Source organism: Salminus brasiliensis, chromosome 23 (assembly GCF_030463535.1).
Source record: "Salminus brasiliensis chromosome 23, fSalBra1.hap2, whole genome shotgun sequence".
NCBI lineage: Eukaryota > Metazoa > Chordata > Actinopteri > Characiformes > Bryconidae > Salminus > Salminus brasiliensis.
Window position 1 is genome coordinate 22,314,412 of NC_132900.1, and position 21,723 is coordinate 22,336,134.

Sequence of the window (21,723 nt, forward strand, 5' to 3'; positions counted from 1 at the left end):
CAATAGCTCATACTACTCTCTTAAAAAGACTAGAGAACACAGTTGGAATCACAGGGACAGCAGGAACCTATTGTGAACCTATTGTGGTTCATATCTAACTGAACCCTATCAGTTAGTAAAGGTAAAATATTTATCTTCAGATTATACAAAAGTGAGTTATGGAGTTCCGCAAGGATCTATTTAAGGACCACTATTATTCACATTATGCCTGTTACCACTGGGCACAGTTATAAGAAGACATGATGTTAATTTCCATTGTTATGCAGATTTTTGTGCACACACAGCTCTATGGATCAGCCAAACTTGACAATAAATCTAGATGAAAGAAAATGGAGGATTGTGTAAAGGATGTCACATAACTTTCTTCTTCTTTCTAACAGTAACAAAACCGAGGTTCTCCTTTTAGGTCCAAAAGACACTAGAAATAAACTATCAGACCTAATGTTAGACTTGGCTGATGCTTCTATTATTCCTGGTCCAGCAGCTAAAAATCTTGGCATCATATTCGATTTAGATTTATCATTTGAGCAACATATAGCTAATATTACTAGGAGAGCTTTTCTACATCTCAGGAACGTGGCCAAACTAAGAAATTCCTTATCTCTACAGAATGCTAGTACACGCTTTTATTACCTCAAGTCTAGATTACTATAATGTACTATTGTCAGGTTGTTCCAGCAGAAACCTCAATAAACTTCATCTAGTTCAAAATGCTGCAGCCAGGGTCCTTACTATCATCACTGCATTGGCCTCCAGTTATTCTGTATTGACTATAAAATTCTTCTATTAACATACAAAGCCCTACATGGCCTCGCTCCTGAGTACCTGTGGAATCTTATTACTGATTACGATTACTTAGATCTTAGAGTGCTGGCTTTTTACTAGTTCCCAAAATTCAGAAAGCTTCAGCAGGGGGGAGCCTTTTATTATAAAGCCACTCAACTCTGGAATAACCTAGAATAACCTGGAAAACCTCCATCTTTAAATCTAGGCTGAAAACTCATTTATTTAATTTAGCTTTTGGTAATTAATGTTTCCCCTTAGATAAAGGGGGTGCTTCCATGTGATCACACAAGTTTGTGGACGGTGGAGCATATGGATGCCAGTGTTTCAGGTTGCTCCTGTGGCTCTGCTACCCTCTGGCTCACACCAATGCACTGTATATGGTCTTTCTTTGCCAAGCCATCTGTGTTTAAAAAAGGCTATATTGTTGTATAATGTAAAGTCTCTTTTGAAAACATGTCTTTCTCTCGGTAAAAAGAAATTTTCAGTCCTTCTGCTTGAAAGAATGTTAAAGTGCAGTATATTGTGTTGTGGCCTCTGATCATTTCCTCTGATCTGTTTTTGCTTTTCAGTTCCAGTAACCATCTTCTTTTCTGCTCTTCTCTTCTTGTTCCTCAGGTCTTTGTTTCCTTGTCTCATCTTTACACATGCTTCTGTTTTGGTTGTCCATCTCAGCCCTCTTGTATCTCCCTAGTCTAGTTTTCTCAGGAGAATTTCACAAAGCAAGTCCAAAATCCAGTAGGAGAAAGGCTGTGAAACATTCCTATTACACCCTCCTGAGATTTAGGCCTAAATTGATGAGAGAATGAGACATCCCATGTTGAAAATCCTTACTAATATAAGGAATCCATTAGGAACTGGTCCATCAGCTAACAGGTATATTGTTATCATGTTCTTTGGCATACTATGGCAGACGGCAATCAGCAGGGATGATGTTGCAAATTGGTTCCACTGGAGAGCTTCCAGACATTAAGATACAAAAATGATGCTTAATTTTGGTTACAGCACAGAACATTTCAACACTGCTGTCATATTTTTTTTTTATGATTTTAAATCACAACAGCAGGACTTGATGGTTCAGTCAATTTGTCAGTGAGTGCCAAAAGCCAGCAGATCAGCTCGCCAGCCACTCAGCACTGCCATAATCTCATTTGCTCTAGATAACCTGAAATATTATCCGTTTTGATATTTTTGTTGTACATTCTTACACTTTGAGATTTTGACATTTTATTAGACATTTCATTAGATTTTTTTTGTAGTGGTTAAGCACCATTTACCAACATTTAATAAGGACTTGCTCGAGAGTGCTCTTTACCTTTTTTGTGAAAGGAACATGAAAAGGCCAGGCTACTCATAAACAGTCTTCTCCCCTCCATGTTCTTCCTGGGTAGGTAGGGGCAAGTAGGATATGGGAGGAGTTAAGAATAAAAGTCTTAAAATACGTTAGAGTCTGAACCAGCAACTTTAATAGTAAACTAGTGCTCATAAATGATGTGGTGAAAATGTTTTTAATCATACTGTATTAACTGGGATCAACAGGGACATGGTATGACTGTGCTAAACCCCACTAAACATAATGTTTGTCCTTAATTTTTAAGTAAACTTAGCTAATAGAGTCATTAATAAGCAATCTAGTAAAAGAGTTAGGTCAGGAAAGACACTTAATTAAATATATTAAGACTTAATTAAAACATATTAAGCTACTGTTTCCCACTGACTTAAATAAATTCCACAGGCTGCAAGTGAAAGTTATCCTGCTGGCATTCTGTTTCTTGTTTCAGCCCATATTTCTGATCATCCATAAAAATTAAGAAACGTCTTTTTACCAGCTTCTTATTGGTACAAAATCTATCACTCACTTTAAGCCAGTTTTTCCAGAAACTCCAGCACCTCTTTACATCAAAGTAGACAACAAAACAAAACAAAAAATCACAATAATTTTGCAACCTGAGATTAGAACTGGCTTGAGCCTCCAGAGCATCTTCTAGTTTGTGTCTTTATAAAATACAAAACATAACTACAACTAGACATGTTTGAGAGCACAATTTACATGTATAATGTAAGGATTTAAGAATATAACTTACACTTCTCTACTCACAATAACAGTAACATTAATCCAAAATCTAGCACAAACTATCCAGCTGCCTCCGGATTGAAGGCATTTGCTAATAGGCCTCATTCAGCTCCGTCACAGTAGAGGGCGGTATGCACCATCTTAAAAGTGGTTCGACACTAAAGGAAGAAGCTACAACGGTACAGCATGCAGCGTGTGGACGGCAGATGATAGAGCTGTAACTTTAACGGTAAGTACAAATGTCTTAAAGTGCTCCTGGTCATTTCGGTAATACAGAGCACATAGGTGTACGCGTCATAACGGCAGCTTGATATTAGTTAGTTAAAATCGTAGGGAGAGACCGAGAGAAAAGCGTTAAGTCTGTCTATTTGAAGGTGCCTGGACGCGTTTGTTAAAAGGGACCCTTTAGCAGTCTTTACAGAACTTTAATTTTCAGGCCTTGGGCAGAAAACACTATCTAGCACATTGGTTCTTATTCCTTGCCCTATGAGTGCCGCTATCCTGCGTAAATTGACCTCAGTTTGTTAAAGGGAAACTCCACCTATGTTCTGCCTTTTCAGGCGTTGTGATGTAAAAGGTCCTGCAGCGAGATTTGATGAGAGCTGCTACATTGTGGAGACTATTTACTCACCCAGATTGTAATGGTGACCGGATACAAGGGGTTGAGATTTTCAACCCAAATATAGGTAATGATTTGATTTTTTTTTTTATGTATTTATTATTTATATTATTATTTTGTTTAATAAACAGTTCACCTTCTCAGTAAATAAATTTTTCAGCTTTTTTTTTCATTCGTCAGTGCTTGAAATGCTAATTCATGGATCCGTGTTGTGAACCGATGTCAACCTTTAAGACCAGTGGAGCACAGGCAGACGGTAAGTGCGTTAACCAGCTCCGCTGCACCATATGACCTAATTACCCTAACCTTAATAAGAAGCTCCCTCTGAGGTCCACACTGTGGTGGATCAATGATGAAAAGTAGCCAAATCTGAGAGTGGTTGTCACATCTTCCACCCATGATTGTCAGAGAAGCTGTGTGTGTGTGTGTGTGTGTGTGTGTGTGTGTGTGTGTGTGTGTGGTGTGGGTGGGTGGGTGGGAGGGGGGGGGGTGAATTGTCTGAGCAATGATGTAAATCTTCAATGCTTGAGGTGCAAGTCAAAATTAATTGCTTGCATTTTAATGATTGTCTCTACACTTGAACTGAGCTCAGATAATTGGTGTTTCTTAATGCTTGTGTGCATCTGTGTTCAGCTTGGGCTGACCTCAGTATCCTCCTCTACTGTCTTGGCTTTACCTACTCCACCACTGCACAACATTTTACCTGGCTCAGGATTCTTATTACCTGGGACAGGATAAAATGTGGCCTGGTTGGGGTAGTTGGACAGTAAATTAGTGATTTCATTAGCTAAATGAAGATTAACTTGCATGTATAGAAGGAAACGGGTGCTTTAATAACATGAGTTTTGTGAATGTAAAACTGTTTCAGAGATGAGTGCTGATGGGTGTACATGGTCACTACTACATTCCTATGTCTGGGTAAGAACTTATCTTTATGTCAACATTTTCATTAATCTCTCAAAATGCACAGTATGCACTTCAGGGCATTTATCTGCAACAAAAACCCACTGTTAACGGGTAACCATGTCCTAGCCATGGCTGGATTACTGACCGGGCCAGTGGGGCCAGCGCCCAAAACATTTTATGATGCCTGTCAATGTTTGATACTATATATTAAAAATTCCTTCTCCCCAAGAGCCCTCCGTTTTAAGGATCCTCTGACTATTAGGGACTTTGACCTTAGCCCCTAGCCATTCTTTTGGGCCCCTTATGAAAATGGATGAGGTGTTGTGGCACTGCTCTGACTTCAACTTCTGGCTATTAGGGGTCCTAAAGAGGGGGGGCATATTTTTAGAGGGCCCTGGTTATCAGGGCCCCTACCAGGGGCCCCTAGAGAGGAGCAGGGCATACCATTAGAGGGCCCATGGTCATTAGGGTGATGATAACTTTAAGGTGTTTGAAGGGGCAGCTTTAAATGTCACCACTGCTGTCTGCCAAGAGTACAGGCATGACCTCCAGCATGCAAAGAAGTGCAAAATTATGTCTGATGCAAAGCCAGGTGTAGCATTTAATGGAAAGGACAAGTTTCGAATCGAAACATTGTCATTGACAAACTTGTGTCCTGTCTCAACCACTGTTTGAATGCATACACACACTTAACTGAGCTATTTGATGTTTCATGCCTGACAATATGTCCAACAGTGGGCTCACTTTAAAGGCTAACTCATTCACTGCAGCATATCCTTCAGATCTGAACATGAGCCTGGCAGATGAATTGATACAATACAAATCATGCAGAAAAGAAAAATGTCCTAGTAAAATGCTCAAAGCCTTAATAAATTTGAATTTACAGTCAGCCTTTCCAAATGTCTACGTAGCACTTTTTTTGTCTGTGCCTATCAAATTGTGAAGGGAAGCGTTCATTCTCCAAACTGGCTCGTATTAAGAATGAACTCAGGATTAGGATGCGCCAAAACCGCCTGAACTCACGGTCACTTCTGGCCATTGAATCAGATTTGGTCAGACAGCTTAATTTTGATGAATTAGTGGGTGACTTTGCAAGAAAGAAGAGTAGAAAGAAACTTGTATAAAATAGATTCTTGTGTTTGGGTTAGTTATTGACTGGTTGTTTAATGTATTCATTTATTTATGTTTTTGCAGGGAGGGGGACAACTCTTTGCCCAGGGGCCCAGACTATCCTTAATCCATCATTTTTATTTACATACTTTATGATTATAATTTGTAATGACCATTACTGGTAAATGTAGTTTTGCACTGTTGCAGATCACAAAAAATAGTGTATTATCCACTGTAGCAACATGAATGTGTAGTGATTCTCTGTAATCCATAATAATTGAAATGATTTCTTTTGAAACTAGTAAGTTTGTTTACAGAATGTTTTGCGTAACGCCGCACTCGCACTATGCGAACTGGCATAGCACGGCGCATGCTGTTTTTTTTGCTTGTTAACTAGTTAATGACCATGATGTGTGTTACTTTTATTAGTTTAATTCGCTTAAGCAGTGTTTAAACGTGCTTTATAATAACATGTAACTTGTACACAATGGTGGTAACTAATGATTAAGCTTCAAGTTTTAAGTATGAGTGAAGACACTACATACAAAATCTTATTATTGTATGCACCTATTTGCTCTGTTATTTGTTCTATTAAATAAAGACATGGAACTTTTTTTTTTTTTTTTTTTTTCCCATCTGATTATATCCTTTTGACAGTGTACCACAAGATCTTGTCTATTTTGGCCTGCCTTGGAATTACCGGCTCTGCATGGCGATGGTTTGCATCGTACCTACAGGGACACTAATACCAGGTAACATGGCAGGGGGACACGTCTGCTCCTTGTAGTCTCTCCACTGGCATTCTACAAGGCTCGGTTCTTGGTCTTCTTTTTTTTTTCCAAATTCAAAACCTTGACGCTGGCCTACAAAGCCAAGAACGGACCAGCCCCTCCGTACTTGACGGCAATGGTCAAAAGCCGATCCGCACCAAGAACTCTCAGAGCTTCAAGTATGGCTCAGCTCGACCCGCCATCCCGTAAAATCCACAAAAGACCAGCGTCCAGGCTTTTTTCTGTCCTGACACCAAAGTCGTGGAACTAACTTCCCCTGGGTGTCTGAACAGCAGAGTCACTTGCTGCCTTCAAACACAGAATGAAGACCCACCTCTTCCGAGAATACTTGGGTAAATAATGGATTGCAGATTAGAGGTATCTTTGAATTTTTAGTCTATTCAAACTAGCTGAGATTATTCTTGGGTAAAACTCTATTCAGCGACTCCTGGTTTAATGTGTGGCCATTCAGCTGGTCGTGAAAAGCAAACAAATATAAAGTTTCAGTGCAGTTGGAGGTCATGCAACAAGTGTTTTGTTTTTTTGTAGGTTTTGCAGCGACTTTTAGCTGTAACCTTTCCGTTTAAATAAATGCTTCAATTTGATCCCTTTTGTGGATGTGGGCTGCAGCTTATAAATGTTTTCCTGGTTAAAGTATTAATAAATAAAACCCTTTTTTTTTTTTCATACATTGTTCACTTCATTTCAAGTTGTGTGGTGTTTTGTGGGGTTTGTTTTTCCTTCATATTAATGGTTTGTCAACTTGCATTATTATTATTATTATTATTATTTTGATGTAAAAGACAACACAGTTGGTGACAGTTTTGTTCAACTCAAGTTTGATTCTACCAAGCATTTGTCAAAATATCACAAAAAAGGCTGTGGAATCTGTGAGGGCCTGCATAGTGCATCTGTGTTCAGCTGTGGTTTTCAGAAACAAAATTTAAATCGCAAAGCAAGCAACCTCTATATCACAGGAACGTTACTGAGCTGCAATAATTTGCTATTTCTTCAGGAAATGTACTTTCTACTTTTTTAATATAGTACCTTTATGTGGTGTGTTTGTGTGTTTGTTGTTTTTTTTGTTTTTTTGGTACTGGTATTTCCTTTAGGGGTAATGCATGTATAGTTGTCTTTATTATGTCTTGTACATCTCAAATTTATTTCTGTCACTTACAACTGGCATGGTCACAAAGCAGCACTCCAGTGAGCAAGCCGGAGGTGACATTGGCAAGGAAAAAAAAACTCCCTCAGTGCTGGAAGAAGAACCAAGACTCACAATGGGGACCCATGCTCTTCTGTTCAGAACTATTTATGAATTATTGACAAGTCACTAAGCCACCACATAATGCAGAGTTCACACTACACTTAGCCTGATTTTCTAAAATCCTGTAGTGTGAATCGTGTCACGACCAGGTTATGAGTATGGTGTTGTGCTCCAGCAAATGAGAATGCAAGAAGCAAAGGAAGACGTGAAAGGCCTCCCTAAATCCAGTCTTACCATGTGTGTGTGTGGGTGGTCTGCTCTGACGCAGGTAAAGTGGACCCCAGCCAGTCTTCTAACAGATCAGGCTTGTTTTGAAGAGAAATCCTTTACCTTTACAAACGGATAGTGTTTAGTTAGATGTAATATGAAACACAATAGGGCAGTTCATGTGATTCCAACCATGTTCTTAACCTTTCCACAAGGATGGTATGAGCTGTTATATCAAAGGCTGCACTGAGGTAGAGTAGGACTAAAAAGAATACATAGCCTTGATCAGAGGCACGAAGAAAATTGTTTCAGAGCTGTCGTAATTCTGTGATAGGGTCTAAATACTGATTGGAATTTCTCATACATGTGATTTTTCCCAGGTATGAGCAGAGTTGTTGGGCCACAGCTTTCTCTTATCTTAGAAATAAATGTACTTTAGTCCAGTACTTCTTTTGTCTTATTGTAACTTGAAGTAAGTAGTAGTTTTGAGGGAATTAAATCAAGTGTACAGGTTGTACAATTTTCTTGAGGATATAACCTTTTCCCATTCTGGCTGTGGAAGTGGGTAGAAGGTTTTCAGTCTTCATTCTGCAACTTGTTCTGTAAGTTTTGCTTTTATTTTCTATTTTATTATTGAAAAGGTGCATAAAAACATTTCTGGTTGAAGTAGCTGGAATCTGAGGTTCAGCATCTGCCTGACTTTTAGTAAGTTTAGAAATCACATTAAAAAGTATTCTAGACAACTCTCTCCACTATAGCTCTGCCACTCTTCCACTTAAGAATGAATTAATTTGCCAGCTATTTAGCCAGCTCCAGGTTAGCTATTGTTGGCTTGTTGGGTAATGTGTCCAGACTTCCTTTTCTTCCTGGATATGTCCTTTTTGGGATGTGAAAAATGGATTTCATGTTCAATTCTACAATCTACATTTGTTTCTACAGTTATCACACATTGTGTGTGGATGTTCACAGCTTTAAACGTATTTGTTTAAATCCCGCCTTCTCACCACCACTATTGGTCTACATGTACGTGCATCTACCTCAAATATTGGTCCAACTGCTTTCCACCATAACCGATTGGTCGCAGACTAAAAAACCTGAAAGCAAATGTAAATGAACCCAGTTTGACTTGAATTCTTTTTTTTTTTTTTTTTACATTTGCATTTAACTAAATTGTAATGTAAAAGGTGCTAAAAGTAAGACTTTTTTTATTTGTTTACTTGCGACACACTCAAGTTGAAATGAGAGGACATGATTTGGCCATATGAGTAAATGTTTGTTTTATGTTCTATAAAAGAAAGTTGCATGATTTTAGAGATATCTCTCTCTCTTATACACACACACACACACACACACACACACACACACTGCCTTCATGATAATGTGATTGGTTTTAAATATATAGCAAGGAGGTTTGGGGGTCCATTAGTTTTGGTGATGTTTTGTACCATTGGTCAAGGTCACATCTATACAAATACGTGCACCTTTACCTTTACAATTCTCACTCTATCTGCGTCTGTCTGTCTCTCTCTCTACAACTCTGTATGCCTTTATAACCCTCTACCTCTCTGTCTGTGTAAGAGGTGACTCCAGGTCAAGCCCCCCTCTGGCCACCAGGGGGAGGCCTTAGGTAACACAGAGGACTAATCAAGCCTAGTGCGCAGCACCTGGCCATCCACCTTATTTTCCATGAAACAATAGGGTGGCAATGTTTGTTTACTTTATGTTAGATATAGACAGCAGAACTATTAATATAGATTACAACCAAAGTGATGCTAATCATACAAAATGAGACATGCTCTGTTAGAAGGTGTTGCAGTAATTGAAAGATCAGGAATTTTACTTGAACAATAGCAGAGTTACAAACACAACATAAAGAGCTGACAACTGTCTGTCTGCCTATCTATCCCTTTACAACTGTCTATTACTCTACAACTCTGTATGTCTGTCCCTCTACATTTGTCTATCAATCTACAACTCTTTATGACTGTTCCTCTACAACTGCTTGTTTAGCCAGTTACCATTCTAAAGTCATGTTGCAAATCTGACTTGATCATGCAGATTATTACTTTTCATCAACCAGAGAATTTGACCCTTCCTTTCTAGAGAGGCAACCCAGGTGCTTGTTCAGTCTCTTGTCACTTCAAGACTTGGCTGGTCTCACTTTGCGAGCCATCAGGCCCCTGCAACTAATCCAGAATGCAGCAGCAAGGGTTGTCTTCAGTGCTTCTAAATTCAGACATGTAGCTGCCCGCATAAGATTCAAAACCTTGAGGTTGGCCTAACTAACCTAGAGTCGCTAACTGTCATTAACAAGCATCCAAACAAGCATCCAAAGGTGACAGTGGCAAGGAAAAACTCCCTCAGAGCTGAGAGAAGAAACCTTGGGAGGAACCAAGACGTATAAATGTATTGATAAAAGTCACCAAACCACCTAAACTGTTGTACTTATTAGGTGTGCAACATATTCTTAATCATAATATAATAATTATGGTGTAGTATAACTTAATATAGTAATGGCAGTGATGTAATGTTAGTTCAGATGTAATGTAATGATAGTTCATAGTGGTAATATTAATAGTGGTCCATATAGATTTTAACATGGTCATTAGGCAGGTAGCAGTGGTAGGAAGGTGTGCAGCTGGTCTGGCATGGGTGGTGGGGGAGCCTGGTGGTCGAACTGATGGATGGCAGCAGGTCTGACACAGGTAGAGAGGACCCCAGCGTTCAGTCTTTCAGCAGGTCAGGCTGGATGAGTGGGTGACCATTTACTTAGAGGTGGTAAGGATACAGTTAGTTCTGAATGGATTTATAGAGAGCAGATCATGTTGAGACTGTGGCTGACGACTGCAGCAGGTCTGACTATAACAGCCTAATTAAAAGGAGAGAGCTAGAAGGTAACACAGACACGGGATCACCCTGAAACACTGATGTCCAACTGCTCCAACCTGAATCTGTGGGGAAACATTAATTACCAAAAGATAAACTAAACAGATGAGTTTCAGCCTAGATTTAAAGATTGAAACTGTGTCCCAAACATTATCTGGAAGGTTATTCCAGAGTTCAGGGGCTTTATTAGAAAATGTCCTTCTCCTTGCTGAGGCTTTCTGAATTTTGGGGACAAGTAAGCACCATGTGATTGAAGTAATGGTTCATAATATGTAATGGGATCTCATGAGAAGTGAAAAAATCCAAAATGCACTCTATTTTTTCCTTTTTCTTTATTTTCTTAATTTAAAGGACTGCATTCCAGAGCCACTGTAAATGCCATTTGGCAGACCTGGCCTTTTTTTCCCCCTCATTTTATGGGGCCTCACATTGATTCATCCTCACCTTACTGCATGATTATGATTCTGACTGTTTACCTGTATGATTTTATCATTCTCACTTATATTTTCATCATGTATGGCTTGATGCCACATTTACCATTTTTCTTTCTTAATTCAGTTTTTGTCAGCTATGTGGTGTCTCAAAGACAAGTTTGTAGAAGAAAGAAAAAAGCTTGTCCTGCTACCTAAGCTAACACTAATTATGCTAGTGCTGGTTATGATGCTAGTGTTAGCCTTGCTAACAGGCTAACAGTGCCATACTTTAGAGGTTACAATCTAGATAACTATTGTATCACGGACACTGAGCAGATTCAACTAGTTTGTTCTTCTAAACATCCTGGATGTAGTGTTATACATCTGTAACACGGTGCAACAAAGATTTGAAATTGTTTTGTGTTATAGAACAGTATACAGCTTTACAGGAGAAAAATTCTTAACTCTACTCTTTTTGGAGCATTTCTATTGGTTCATTCATTGTGAATAGACAATGTAAACTGGCAGATTCAAATCATGTGAAAAACTACAAAAATATAATCGACAAAATGCATTAAAACTGTTACAGTTCATTGTAACATGTAACATCCATGTACGTGAGTCATTAAATGACTGAAAATAGGATATCACAGTTAGTCTTAAAATTATTTTTAAAATAACATTGAATAATAAAATGAAATGGAATTACATAGGTAAAAGCAATTTTATATTAATTTATTTTCATAGTTGACACACCAATAATAGGTTAATCAGTTCTTGCTGTTGACTGCTGCCACTTTTGGGCAAATGCAGATATGCACCGCTTGGGTTTTCAATAAGGGCCTGGGCACTTCAGCCATGTAACACTCTCTTGGCAAATCGAGTCAGCTCCCGCTTTTTTTGTATTCTTTTTTTTCTGGCCCAAGGAGAAAGGGAATAGTGCAATATGCAGAGGTGATCAAAATTAGGGGACCTGTCGATAATAGGTGCCTTCCTCACACTGCAAACTGCTCCAGTTGTCTCAGGTTTGAAGGGTGCCTTTTCCAGATGGCATGTATCAGCTCCTTCCAAAGATGCTCAATAGGATTTAGGCCAGGGCTCTTAGAAGGCCACTTCAGAATAGTCCAATCTTAGCCATTCTTGGGTGTGTTTAGCTTTGTGTTTTGGGTCATTATCTTGTTGCAAGACCCATGACCTGCGACTGAGACCAAGCTTTCTGACACTGGCACAGATTCAAGACACCCTGTGCCAGATGCAGCAGAGCAGCCCCAGAACATAACAGAGCCTCCTCCATGTTTCATAGTAGGGACAGTGTTCTTTTCTTGATATGCTTAATTTTTCCGTCTGTGAGCTGATGTGCCTTAACAAAAAGTTCCATTTTTGTCTCATCTGTCCTTAAGAAATTCTCCCAGAAGCTTTGGGGCTAGTCAACATGTAGTTTGGCAAATTGCAGTAAGGCTTTTTTTGTTGATTTGTTGGCTGATTTGTTGTCCTTTGATCCCGTAGCCCTATACACACATGGACAAATGTGTTGGTACCCCATGGTTAATGAAAGAAAAACCCACAATGGTCACAGAAATAACTGACAATCTTTCATTAACAGAGGGGTACCAACAATTTTGTCCAGGTGTGTAGCATTGTATTGCAATCATTATAGTATATAGTATGGGCAATAATTTTTTATTCTATTTTTATGTTATTAATTTATTCTATTCTTTGTATATTTTTATGTCAGCGCTGTCAGATATGTCTGCTTGTCTAGTGTAATCTTTTTGTGTTCTATTTGCACAGAAAGCCTGGGGAAATGCAATCTTGTTTAGCTATGCACTCCTGCTGTATAGTCTAAATGACAAATAAAGTTCACTTTGACTTTGACCTAAGACGTTTTTTATTACATGAGCTATTGTGATTTAGGCTCTTTAATATAAGACTTTATAACTTGCATATGACTTGCACTGAGAGTACCAATCTGTCTACAATTTCTAATACTACTGTGATATATGCATTTATTTCTTCTGGTTTTAGAGTGGCATTTTGAGTTAATGTAGCTGGTTCATATTGCAATATATAATTCAGAAGTGTGAAATGCAAAAACTGTCCCACATTCGGCCAATTCGATAATCTTTCCAAATGGCGCCCTCTTCTGGCTGCAGATGCTCGGGCAGATCACGTGACCTCGATAGCGAGCAGCAGCCACAGAGAGGCATCGCCGCAGCTCCTCGCTACTAAAAATCACGGGGATTAGCAGCATCTTGCGTTTCTCGGAGCCGTTAACCCGCTGGACGGCGGGTCTGATGTATTTGCTTGCGACCCGTTAGGGCTGTTTGGAACGTTCTGTCGTCATCTCTGTCCATTTGTAGCACGAGCTCCCCTCTCTCTCTTACACACACACACACACACACACACACACACACACTCACTCACTCATGCTGCCCGTTGGCGCTCCGGGGACGAACCGCGTTTGATACACGGCTGCTGCTGCGGGGGCAGAAAGCGAGGCGAAGCCAGGCTGCATCTGCGCGGGAATGGCGGACCGTGACACGTTACCGCTGCCTTTGGAGATACGCGCGCGGCTCGCCGAGCTGGAACTGGAGCTGTCGGAAGGTGAGTGTCTCCTTTTAGATTTGTTACCCTCCACCCCTCCTCCAGGTTTTATCTGGTTGTACTGCGCGCCGTCTCCGGTGGTTCGCGAGGGAGGAAGAGGAGCAAGGATTTAAAACCACACGGGCCTCTGGTCTGCTCGGCTGTTTACATCCGCTGTACGGGAAACGGACCGAACGGTCCCGATGTGACCTTGGATGACATGAAGTAAATTGATCCTTATTTCTGAGTCTGGCTAGTGGTGCCTGAGTGGCACTGTGGAGTGGGAGGTTGTCTGTTTTTTTTACGCACAGAACATCCCCTGCTTACAAACACTCAGTCTTTGCCTATCTGGCACCCCCCTGCACGTTAGCCTCCCCGTCTCGTCCTGAGGGCTGTGTCGAGGTTCGATTTGATCGTTTAATGCTTTTTTCTGCGTTTGGCGCGTGAAAGAGACGCAGAGATTTGTGCATGGCCCTCCAAAAAGCAGACCTCTCTCTCTCTCTGTCTCTCTCTGTCTCTCTGTCGTTGTCTACTAATGAATATGTTATTAACAGAGAGAGTTCTTTTGGTCTGAGATAATCCTGCAGAGGCGGAAGACATCAAAAATATTGCATGGCCTGTGTGAGGGAGAGTGATTTGTTAGGGAGAGCGGGTCATGTTCAGACTCTAGCAAAAGCAGGCCTGTTTCATGTTGATTGCATCATTTCACTAAACAGAAGATCGACATTTCTACTTGCCGGTTTGACTCTTTCTGTGCGTATATGAGCTTAGTGAGTGTGTGTGTGTGTGTTTTAAAGAATGAGCTTGTGTCAGTGAAGGAATGTCTAGCTATTTAAACATATCAGGGACTGATGTTTCTATCTACCCATCCATCCATCCATCCATCCATGTACATATAGAAACAGCAACCCTAATTAAAAAAATATATATATATATATATATATTTACCCAATACAATTATTATTATTTATAGTTATCATCCAACACCTGGGTTGTTAAATCAGTTCTCAGTTATGGTAAATCAGGTGAGCTGATGATTGAATTGAACAAATCCAGGTGCTGGCTGGGAGCATCCAGGGGAAATCTGGAACCAAGCTTTGTTCTTTAAACTAGCTCACATGATAACTACTTTCTACAAAATTAGAAATTCTTCTTACTTTTCACTGTATTTGTTTTCTTGCGTTTGTTCTAATGTAAAATGGTGGGATTTCATCATTTGTCTAGGTGCCTAAAATGATCATGGAAATATGAAATTTCTTTACAACTTAAAGACCTGTGCAACAATGTTGCTTTGAGTTCATTGTTTTCTACCGCATGCTGGTTTTGCCCCACTTTCTGTACTTTGCGCTGATTGGTTTAATCCCTATTGTTCCATAATCTAATTGGTCAACAGGACAAAAGCATGTAGGCAGAAGACACTTGTTGGGGGATTAAGACATCCTGCTGGTCAGAGTAAGCATACATATGTATGCTGAATGTAAACACACTTATTCATGTTGACCCATATACTATATTTAGTTTGTGCAATAAACAGTAGATCTACTGTATACTTTTCACATCTGGACCTCTAAAGGCTTTGAGATCTTTTACTGTGCGGCCTGTCCACCCTCTTATTATGTGAACACACGCTTTGCATTGGAGAAGCGTGTAATTGGATGAACCTTAGTCACTTCTCAGGACAGACTCTTCAGTCTCTTTAATCTCTCAAACAAAGCATTTCAACAGCACACTCCTGCAGTTTTCCCACATTAGGAAGTATAAGTGTGTTTTTGGGAGATTTTTGCCACCAGCGGGGTAAATATTTAGCTACTGCTACTTTTTGAATGTGCTCAGATATAGTATATAGTGTTAGAATGTCTGTTTTTTGGAGTTTTGAAGTTGTCTGGTGTTTTTTGAAGTTGTAAAACGTGTATGAATGCTAAATTAATGATTAAACCATCATATTGTGGCTGGTGATTAAATGAATACAGATTTTTTTATATCTGAATTATATGTCCTCTGTAGCATTATTATTATTATAGAGAATTATTTCTACATGTTTTCTTATAGTTAGTTAAATTCCAGAACACCCCACTATCCTGTCATTCAACGGAAACACAGTGTTGTGTCTGAAACAGTGCATTTCTCATGTGCCCCATCACACATGCCCCACATCCAGACGGTCATGAGTTAATATTTTATACTTATGCTGTCAGTTACACATTTCCTCTGTGTGTGTGTGTGTGTGTGTGCACATGTAGAAATAAAATAATAAAGTACTACAAACTGGTCTACATTCACTCTGAAATAAAAACAAATGTATCAGAGAAATCTTTTTAAAAATTACTGATGAAACATAACACCATCTTGCATGTAATTTACAAACATTCATTCATTCATTCACTCACAATTACTGATATTCTGCTGTTATGTGTGAATATGATCTTCATAAGGATGAAAGGCAGAAAGAAGAAGCTACTTGCTATTTTTAGTCTCAGTCATGTGACACTGTATATGTCTTCTATTGGTTATCCTCACTCAGAATGTTTATTTGCATAACAAGCTCTCCATTCCGTTATGGAGGCCTATAGGTGTGTGTGTGTGTGTGAGAGAGAGTTGTGGGTGCTGTGTAGAACAAGAGGGAAGGGCAGAAGAAGAGAGAGAAATGCGTTGCTGGGCTCGGGTTGCTCTGTGTTTAACTACAGCTGTCCAACGACTCCTGTTTCTATTTTTAATTTGCTCTGAATGGAGCAAACTTTCCTGGCCCCATTGTGCATTCCTGGTCTAAGGAGTTCAGGGGTTACAAGTCCAGTCTTTAGGACCTTGCAACTACTCTCCTAATCCACTTGAACCAGTTATTCTGTGCTAGTTATATAACCATCATCAAACGTGTCATAGAATGCATTTATTGAGTATGTTAAGTTGTTCTTTGGCTTATAAATAGTATATGACTTTGGTTGTGGCAAAAAGTTTCCAGATGCAATTTTCTTGCCTATTAAAAACCTGTTATTTTTCAGAGTGACACATGCTGATTATCTTGTTATGGTGGGCTCATCAAAAAATGTTTAGCACCATAGCAAGTTTGCAACATTGTAATTACTTTTTGTAATTATGTTACGATGCATGTAAGCATATTGTGTACCTCTATAACAAAATTTATCATGATAGGATAAAATATTGTCATATTGCCCAGCCCTAGTTTTGGGGTTCAAATGTGTCTCATAACTCAGCACAGACAGAAGGCTTCATATGAATTTGTATTTAATGATGCACATATATTGTCTCAAAGAACCCTTTGTAGCAGTAAATACAGTTTTCCTTTCTAGGACATGTTCAGGCTGAAATTGAGTTACTCCGTTTACATCACCATACACTTTTAGTATAGGGTAGTAATACCAAGCACCATTAGTATTAATAGAGTGCACATCTGAATGTATTATGTAAAAAAGATGGCTAAAAATGTATTTTGTGTAAAATATTGTTCTGGCTTTTTTTTGACATTGAAAACTGTATATTTAATGATATAAAATTACAAGTATATTTCAGCTGTTCAAATGTTAGAAACATGAGATAATGCATTAGTGTCTATTAGGGATGCACAACTAATTAAAATGGTGGTATATAACACTGTAATATAAAAATGACGACACATGTTATGATTATGGTTTAGTTGGCTTGATGATGTTTGAGCCGCCTTTTAAAACGTCATTTGCCTAAAAATGAGTGTGAAAAAACAGTGTGTCATTTTTCACTTTCAGCTAACTCTGATTTAGTTCAGCTAGCAGTATTGGCAGCATCACTGAAAGGGTTAACTCACTCAAACTTTTTTCCCTCCATGTTCCTCCAAGTGAAATCAGATACATCATGAAAACGAATCTTTAGCTCACCTAGAACCATTCGGAAAATGCTGAAATCACACGTTGGTTATTGCTGTTTTTGACCCCGTTTTCACCTGGACGCTTCATCTGACTGTTTCCTCATAAGATTTTAGCCACATGCATTTACATTCTGTACTCAAATGCATCTCTGGTTAGTCAGATTAGACTGAAATCAGATTGTTGCGCAGCAGTTATTGCTGGTGTTGTGCTGGAAGTGGTTTTGGTTGTCAAATAAGTCTCAAAGATTTGTATTTGTTTTAAATGTGCCTTGGGTTTATACTTTTCATGGGACTTGACTCATGACGTGACCAGGTGTAAACAGGGTCTTCGAGTGTTACGAATTGCCTTGGCTGATGACGGGGCTTACAGTGTGGGTTACTAATATTAGACTTCATTACATGATGTTACACAGAAACTGTCTGAATTATATTTGCCTTATCATTAGATGGGAAAAATAAATTCGAGAAATGATATCATTTAATAACAATATAGTTGTTGTAGAAGCAGCATATCTCCATGGCATTGCTTGGTCTCCTGTTAGCTTTGTTTGTTCCGATCTGAAGTTAAATATGAAACATATGAAATATGCTAAGAATAATTTTTCTGGTGCCGCCCCCCAAAAATTCTGCTAGTTAAATTATTTGTTGGAGACCCATCGGTTCACTGATATTTTAAGTGTTTTTTTTATGTTTTTATGTTGTTTTTTCCTTTGGTCAGTCAGTGTGCATTACAATAACAGGATAAAACAGATGGAAGCTCACAAAAATACACAGTGCTAAAATTTGAATTGGGAATTATAAATAAGGGCAATCCTAAATACATTTTTATATTCTAGTAAAGCTCACTGGCGTTCTTGCTAAAACAAGACAAAAAAAAGCCATGTGACGACTAAATTAAATCATGAGAGAAGCTGAACATTGAGATGAGGTGGATGGTAAACTAGGCTTTAACCTTGCCTTAGAAAAGGTCTGCAGTATGGTGGAATTTCTAACCTAACAAGGGTAAATGCAAACTCTGTATGCAAGAATTTGGTCATCATTCAGCAACATTGAACTTGACAAAGTACTTGAAGTGGATTTATTATAAATAATGCACGCAATAAGTCAATTTAGATGTATGCTAGATGCTAGAGGTATGTTCTGCATACATCTGCCTGTCTCATTATTCCGACAAATTCATATGTTAGCTCGAAATTGTGTTGTGCACCTGCCTTAAATGCTTAATAATGTTCCCATGACTTTGTTGAATTTGACTATGGGGTTGAAATCATCACTGACACTCATGCTAATGGAATTTGTCAGTCTATATGTAAAATTTGAGCCAGTTTTTAAAATTGTTCAAAATTTCTTGTATTTAAAATCTGATTTAGTAATATACACACCGTCATTTCTTTCAATTTTGTGTTTGATTCAAACAGCTGTCTGAGAGAAACATTATAAACCAATAATACCTCTGTGCTGGACTTCCTAAAATAATCTTTATAATACCCCAGAAAGTTAATATTCTCTATAGTGATGTAATGGTTTTGCACTTATGCACAGAATCTATTTCAGAGGCACCCAGTAAGTGTTCTGCCATGTTCTGTCATAAAATTGCGGTGTCTGAAGTTTGCTTCTGTATTTTTCCACTGAAGTCACAAAGCAGATTTAGTTAGTAATAGATGTAATAGAAGCTTGTGGATGGGGAAAGTGCAGACCTGCATCATCTACTATTTGTGTTCAAACAATTTGGTCACTAATGATTAAGTGTTTAGGAAACATTTTAAGCCATACAAGCACAGGACTACAAGTACATAGCAGAATAATTTGAAGAGTCATCAAGTATCAACTAAGATATGATTAGACTATGAAATCTATGGTTTGGTGCAAATGCTAGTACTGTTTTGTGGGATGTGTAAAAGATGGTACACTTGGTAGCCGTTTTGGGGGTAAAACACTCCAAAAAAGTTATTCAGAAATAATCATTTTGAGCTCTGAGAAGGTTCCTAACAAAGTTGGCCTGAATCATTTTTTCACTATTTGTTTCTCTTTGTTAGCGGAGGCACTTTAAGTTGTCAGATGATGTGATGGAAATAAAATTGAACAAAAATGAGATTTGAAGTTGTTTTAGTCTGGAGACTTTTGATGAATCATGTTAAATATTTAAGTATACACACACATCCTTCTGGAAGTACTTGGTAGCCTTCATAGCAGACTAAAAAAAGCAAACTTTGGACACCATAGGGAAATTGTGGACATTTGATTTAAATGGTGTAGAAAACAGTTTTCACAGGGTATTATGTGACTGTTGGAAAAAAAGACAACCTACATTTTTCTAAAATGTACCTCTTAATCAGTGGTTTAAGGCCCATTTAAGGCTCTTAGGGCCAATGTCATAAACAGTGTGGTATGGCAGCTACAGTGAAACCAGTGCTCAGGGTTTTCTAAAAATGGCACACTTACTGGCATTATGCTGTGTGTGATTATGGCTCTAAACTTCAACCAAACACATACATGCACACAGTAGATATCACTGGAAATGTTTTGGGTGCTTTAGATGGTGCTAAGAGCCATGCTAAGTAATGGTGTGCGTGTGTGTGCAGTAACTGGCAGAAGAGTGTCTGAATAAGCCTGTGACCTACATACAGTTTTATTATGCCATATGACAACATGTTCTGGAGAGAATGAGGAGGAGGGGGGGTTGTGTGTGTATGAGGGATAGAGACCAAGATAAAGGAGTAGGGTGCATGTAGTGATGGTTTTGGCTGGATCCATTTGTTTATGTGCTTTCACCTGGACATGAAATAAAAAATGCAAAAATAAGCATTTTAACTTGTTTTCTGTTTTTATATTATGACAATGTGCACCAATGAGCAGGACATATATTTTTTTATTATTATTAGTAGTAGTAAAAGTATTATTATTGGTGTTTTTGTTTTTCCTGCCCACTAGTGTACAGTGGCATAGGTATTCCATGTTATTGTTTATTATTATTATTATTATTATTATATATTATATTATTATTATTATTAGTAGTAGTAGTAGTAGTAGTCATTTATTCTACTTCTGTTGAGCTTGTGTTTGTTTGTTTGTGTGTGTGTGTGTGTGTGTGTGTGTGTGTGTGTGTGTGCGCGCACACACTTTTTAAAAGCAGAGTGAAATGAAATGACATATCTGGACCAGAAAGTGTGTTGCACCTAAATATTCTAATAACTCTACCATGAATTATTCTCTCTCTCTCCCCTTTGTATGCGTGCACATAAATGCATGAATTAGTCTAGGTGCTTTTACTGACTGAGTGCTTTTGCCCTTGACATTTTGTTATTTTCCATGCAGAATTCTTATTGCATATTTATACATGTTTGGGGTTAGGACAAAACTTAAAATACCCATTGCTTTTCAGTATATATATTATATTGCTATTCAACAAAAAAGAACTGAACAAAGTTTAGTGCTGCGTAATTCAGACACACTTACCACTAATGTGTTGCTAGCGACAGTAGACTAGCACACATGCTTGCTCCCCAAGGACCCCCAGGCTGTTTTCGTGTTCTCCTGACTTAAAATAAACCCACTGGCTATTGTCAGAGAACTCAAGATTACGGTCAGTAGAGGTGAGCTCACAACCAGCGGCTTTGTGAGACACTCCAGCCAAAACTCCTTTGAACATAAGCAGAGCTTTAACAACTTGCTCTCTGCTTATCTCTTTCTTTCACTCTTTCTCTTTACGCACACACACCTGGATGAAGGTGCCGATTGTTGTTTTCTTTCTAAAATTCAGTGTTTTTATAATCTTAAGTTTTATATACTGCAGTAATGGTGAATGTACCTATTTTATTATTTTTACCTAATTTATTAACCTAATTTATAAAATTTGATATACACTTCTGTTGTTAAATGTGTTTATTCATAGTAAGATATTTCAAAAGTCAATAGTATTCTACTACCCCACACAAAGAAATAATGACACAACACAGTAAGCACATGTTTCAGGTTAATTTGTTACAGGATTGGATTAATTCTCCCATCCAGCATTTTTTGCTGGTATATACCTGATGACTGGACTGTTCAAATCTGTTCTTTACAGGAGCTTTATTTGTAAATTATGAAAAAAATGTACACTCCTGCAAGGAATTTAAAACTAAAAGGAAAAATCATTTTAGTTTTAAGATATTAACATGTTCTCTGAAAAAAATGTTGTAATTATTTGGATCATCTGTATTGCGTGTGTGTGTGTGTGTGTGTGTGTGTGTGTGAGTGTGATTGTCCA

At 38.4% G+C, this 21,723-nt stretch overlaps 1 protein-coding gene and 1 long non-coding RNA gene across 3 annotated transcripts in view; both read left to right on the forward strand.

Annotated features, from left to right (window-relative positions):
• Positions 1 to 3,016: 3,016 nt before the first annotated feature.
• On the forward strand, positions 3,017 to 6,142 carry LOC140545869 (uncharacterized). Its single transcript, XR_011978289.1, has 5 exons — positions 3,017 to 3,086; positions 3,418 to 3,543; positions 3,657 to 3,732; positions 4,345 to 4,394; positions 5,577 to 6,142. It is a non-coding gene; the product is annotated as an uncharacterized lncRNA (long non-coding RNA).
• Positions 6,143 to 13,215: 7,073 nt separating this feature from the next.
• Positions 13,216 to 21,723, forward strand: part of dip2cb (disco-interacting protein 2 homolog Cb) — a 44,772-nt gene continuing 36,264 nt past the window's right edge. For both annotated transcript variants that reach the window (XM_072669279.1, XM_072669280.1), the window contains exon 1: positions 13,216 to 13,639. In XM_072669279.1, coding sequence (XP_072525380.1) covers positions 13,561 to 13,639 — 79 coding nt within the window. In that variant the 5' untranslated portion in view covers positions 13,216 to 13,560. The remainder of the gene's footprint in view (positions 13,640 to 21,723) is intronic.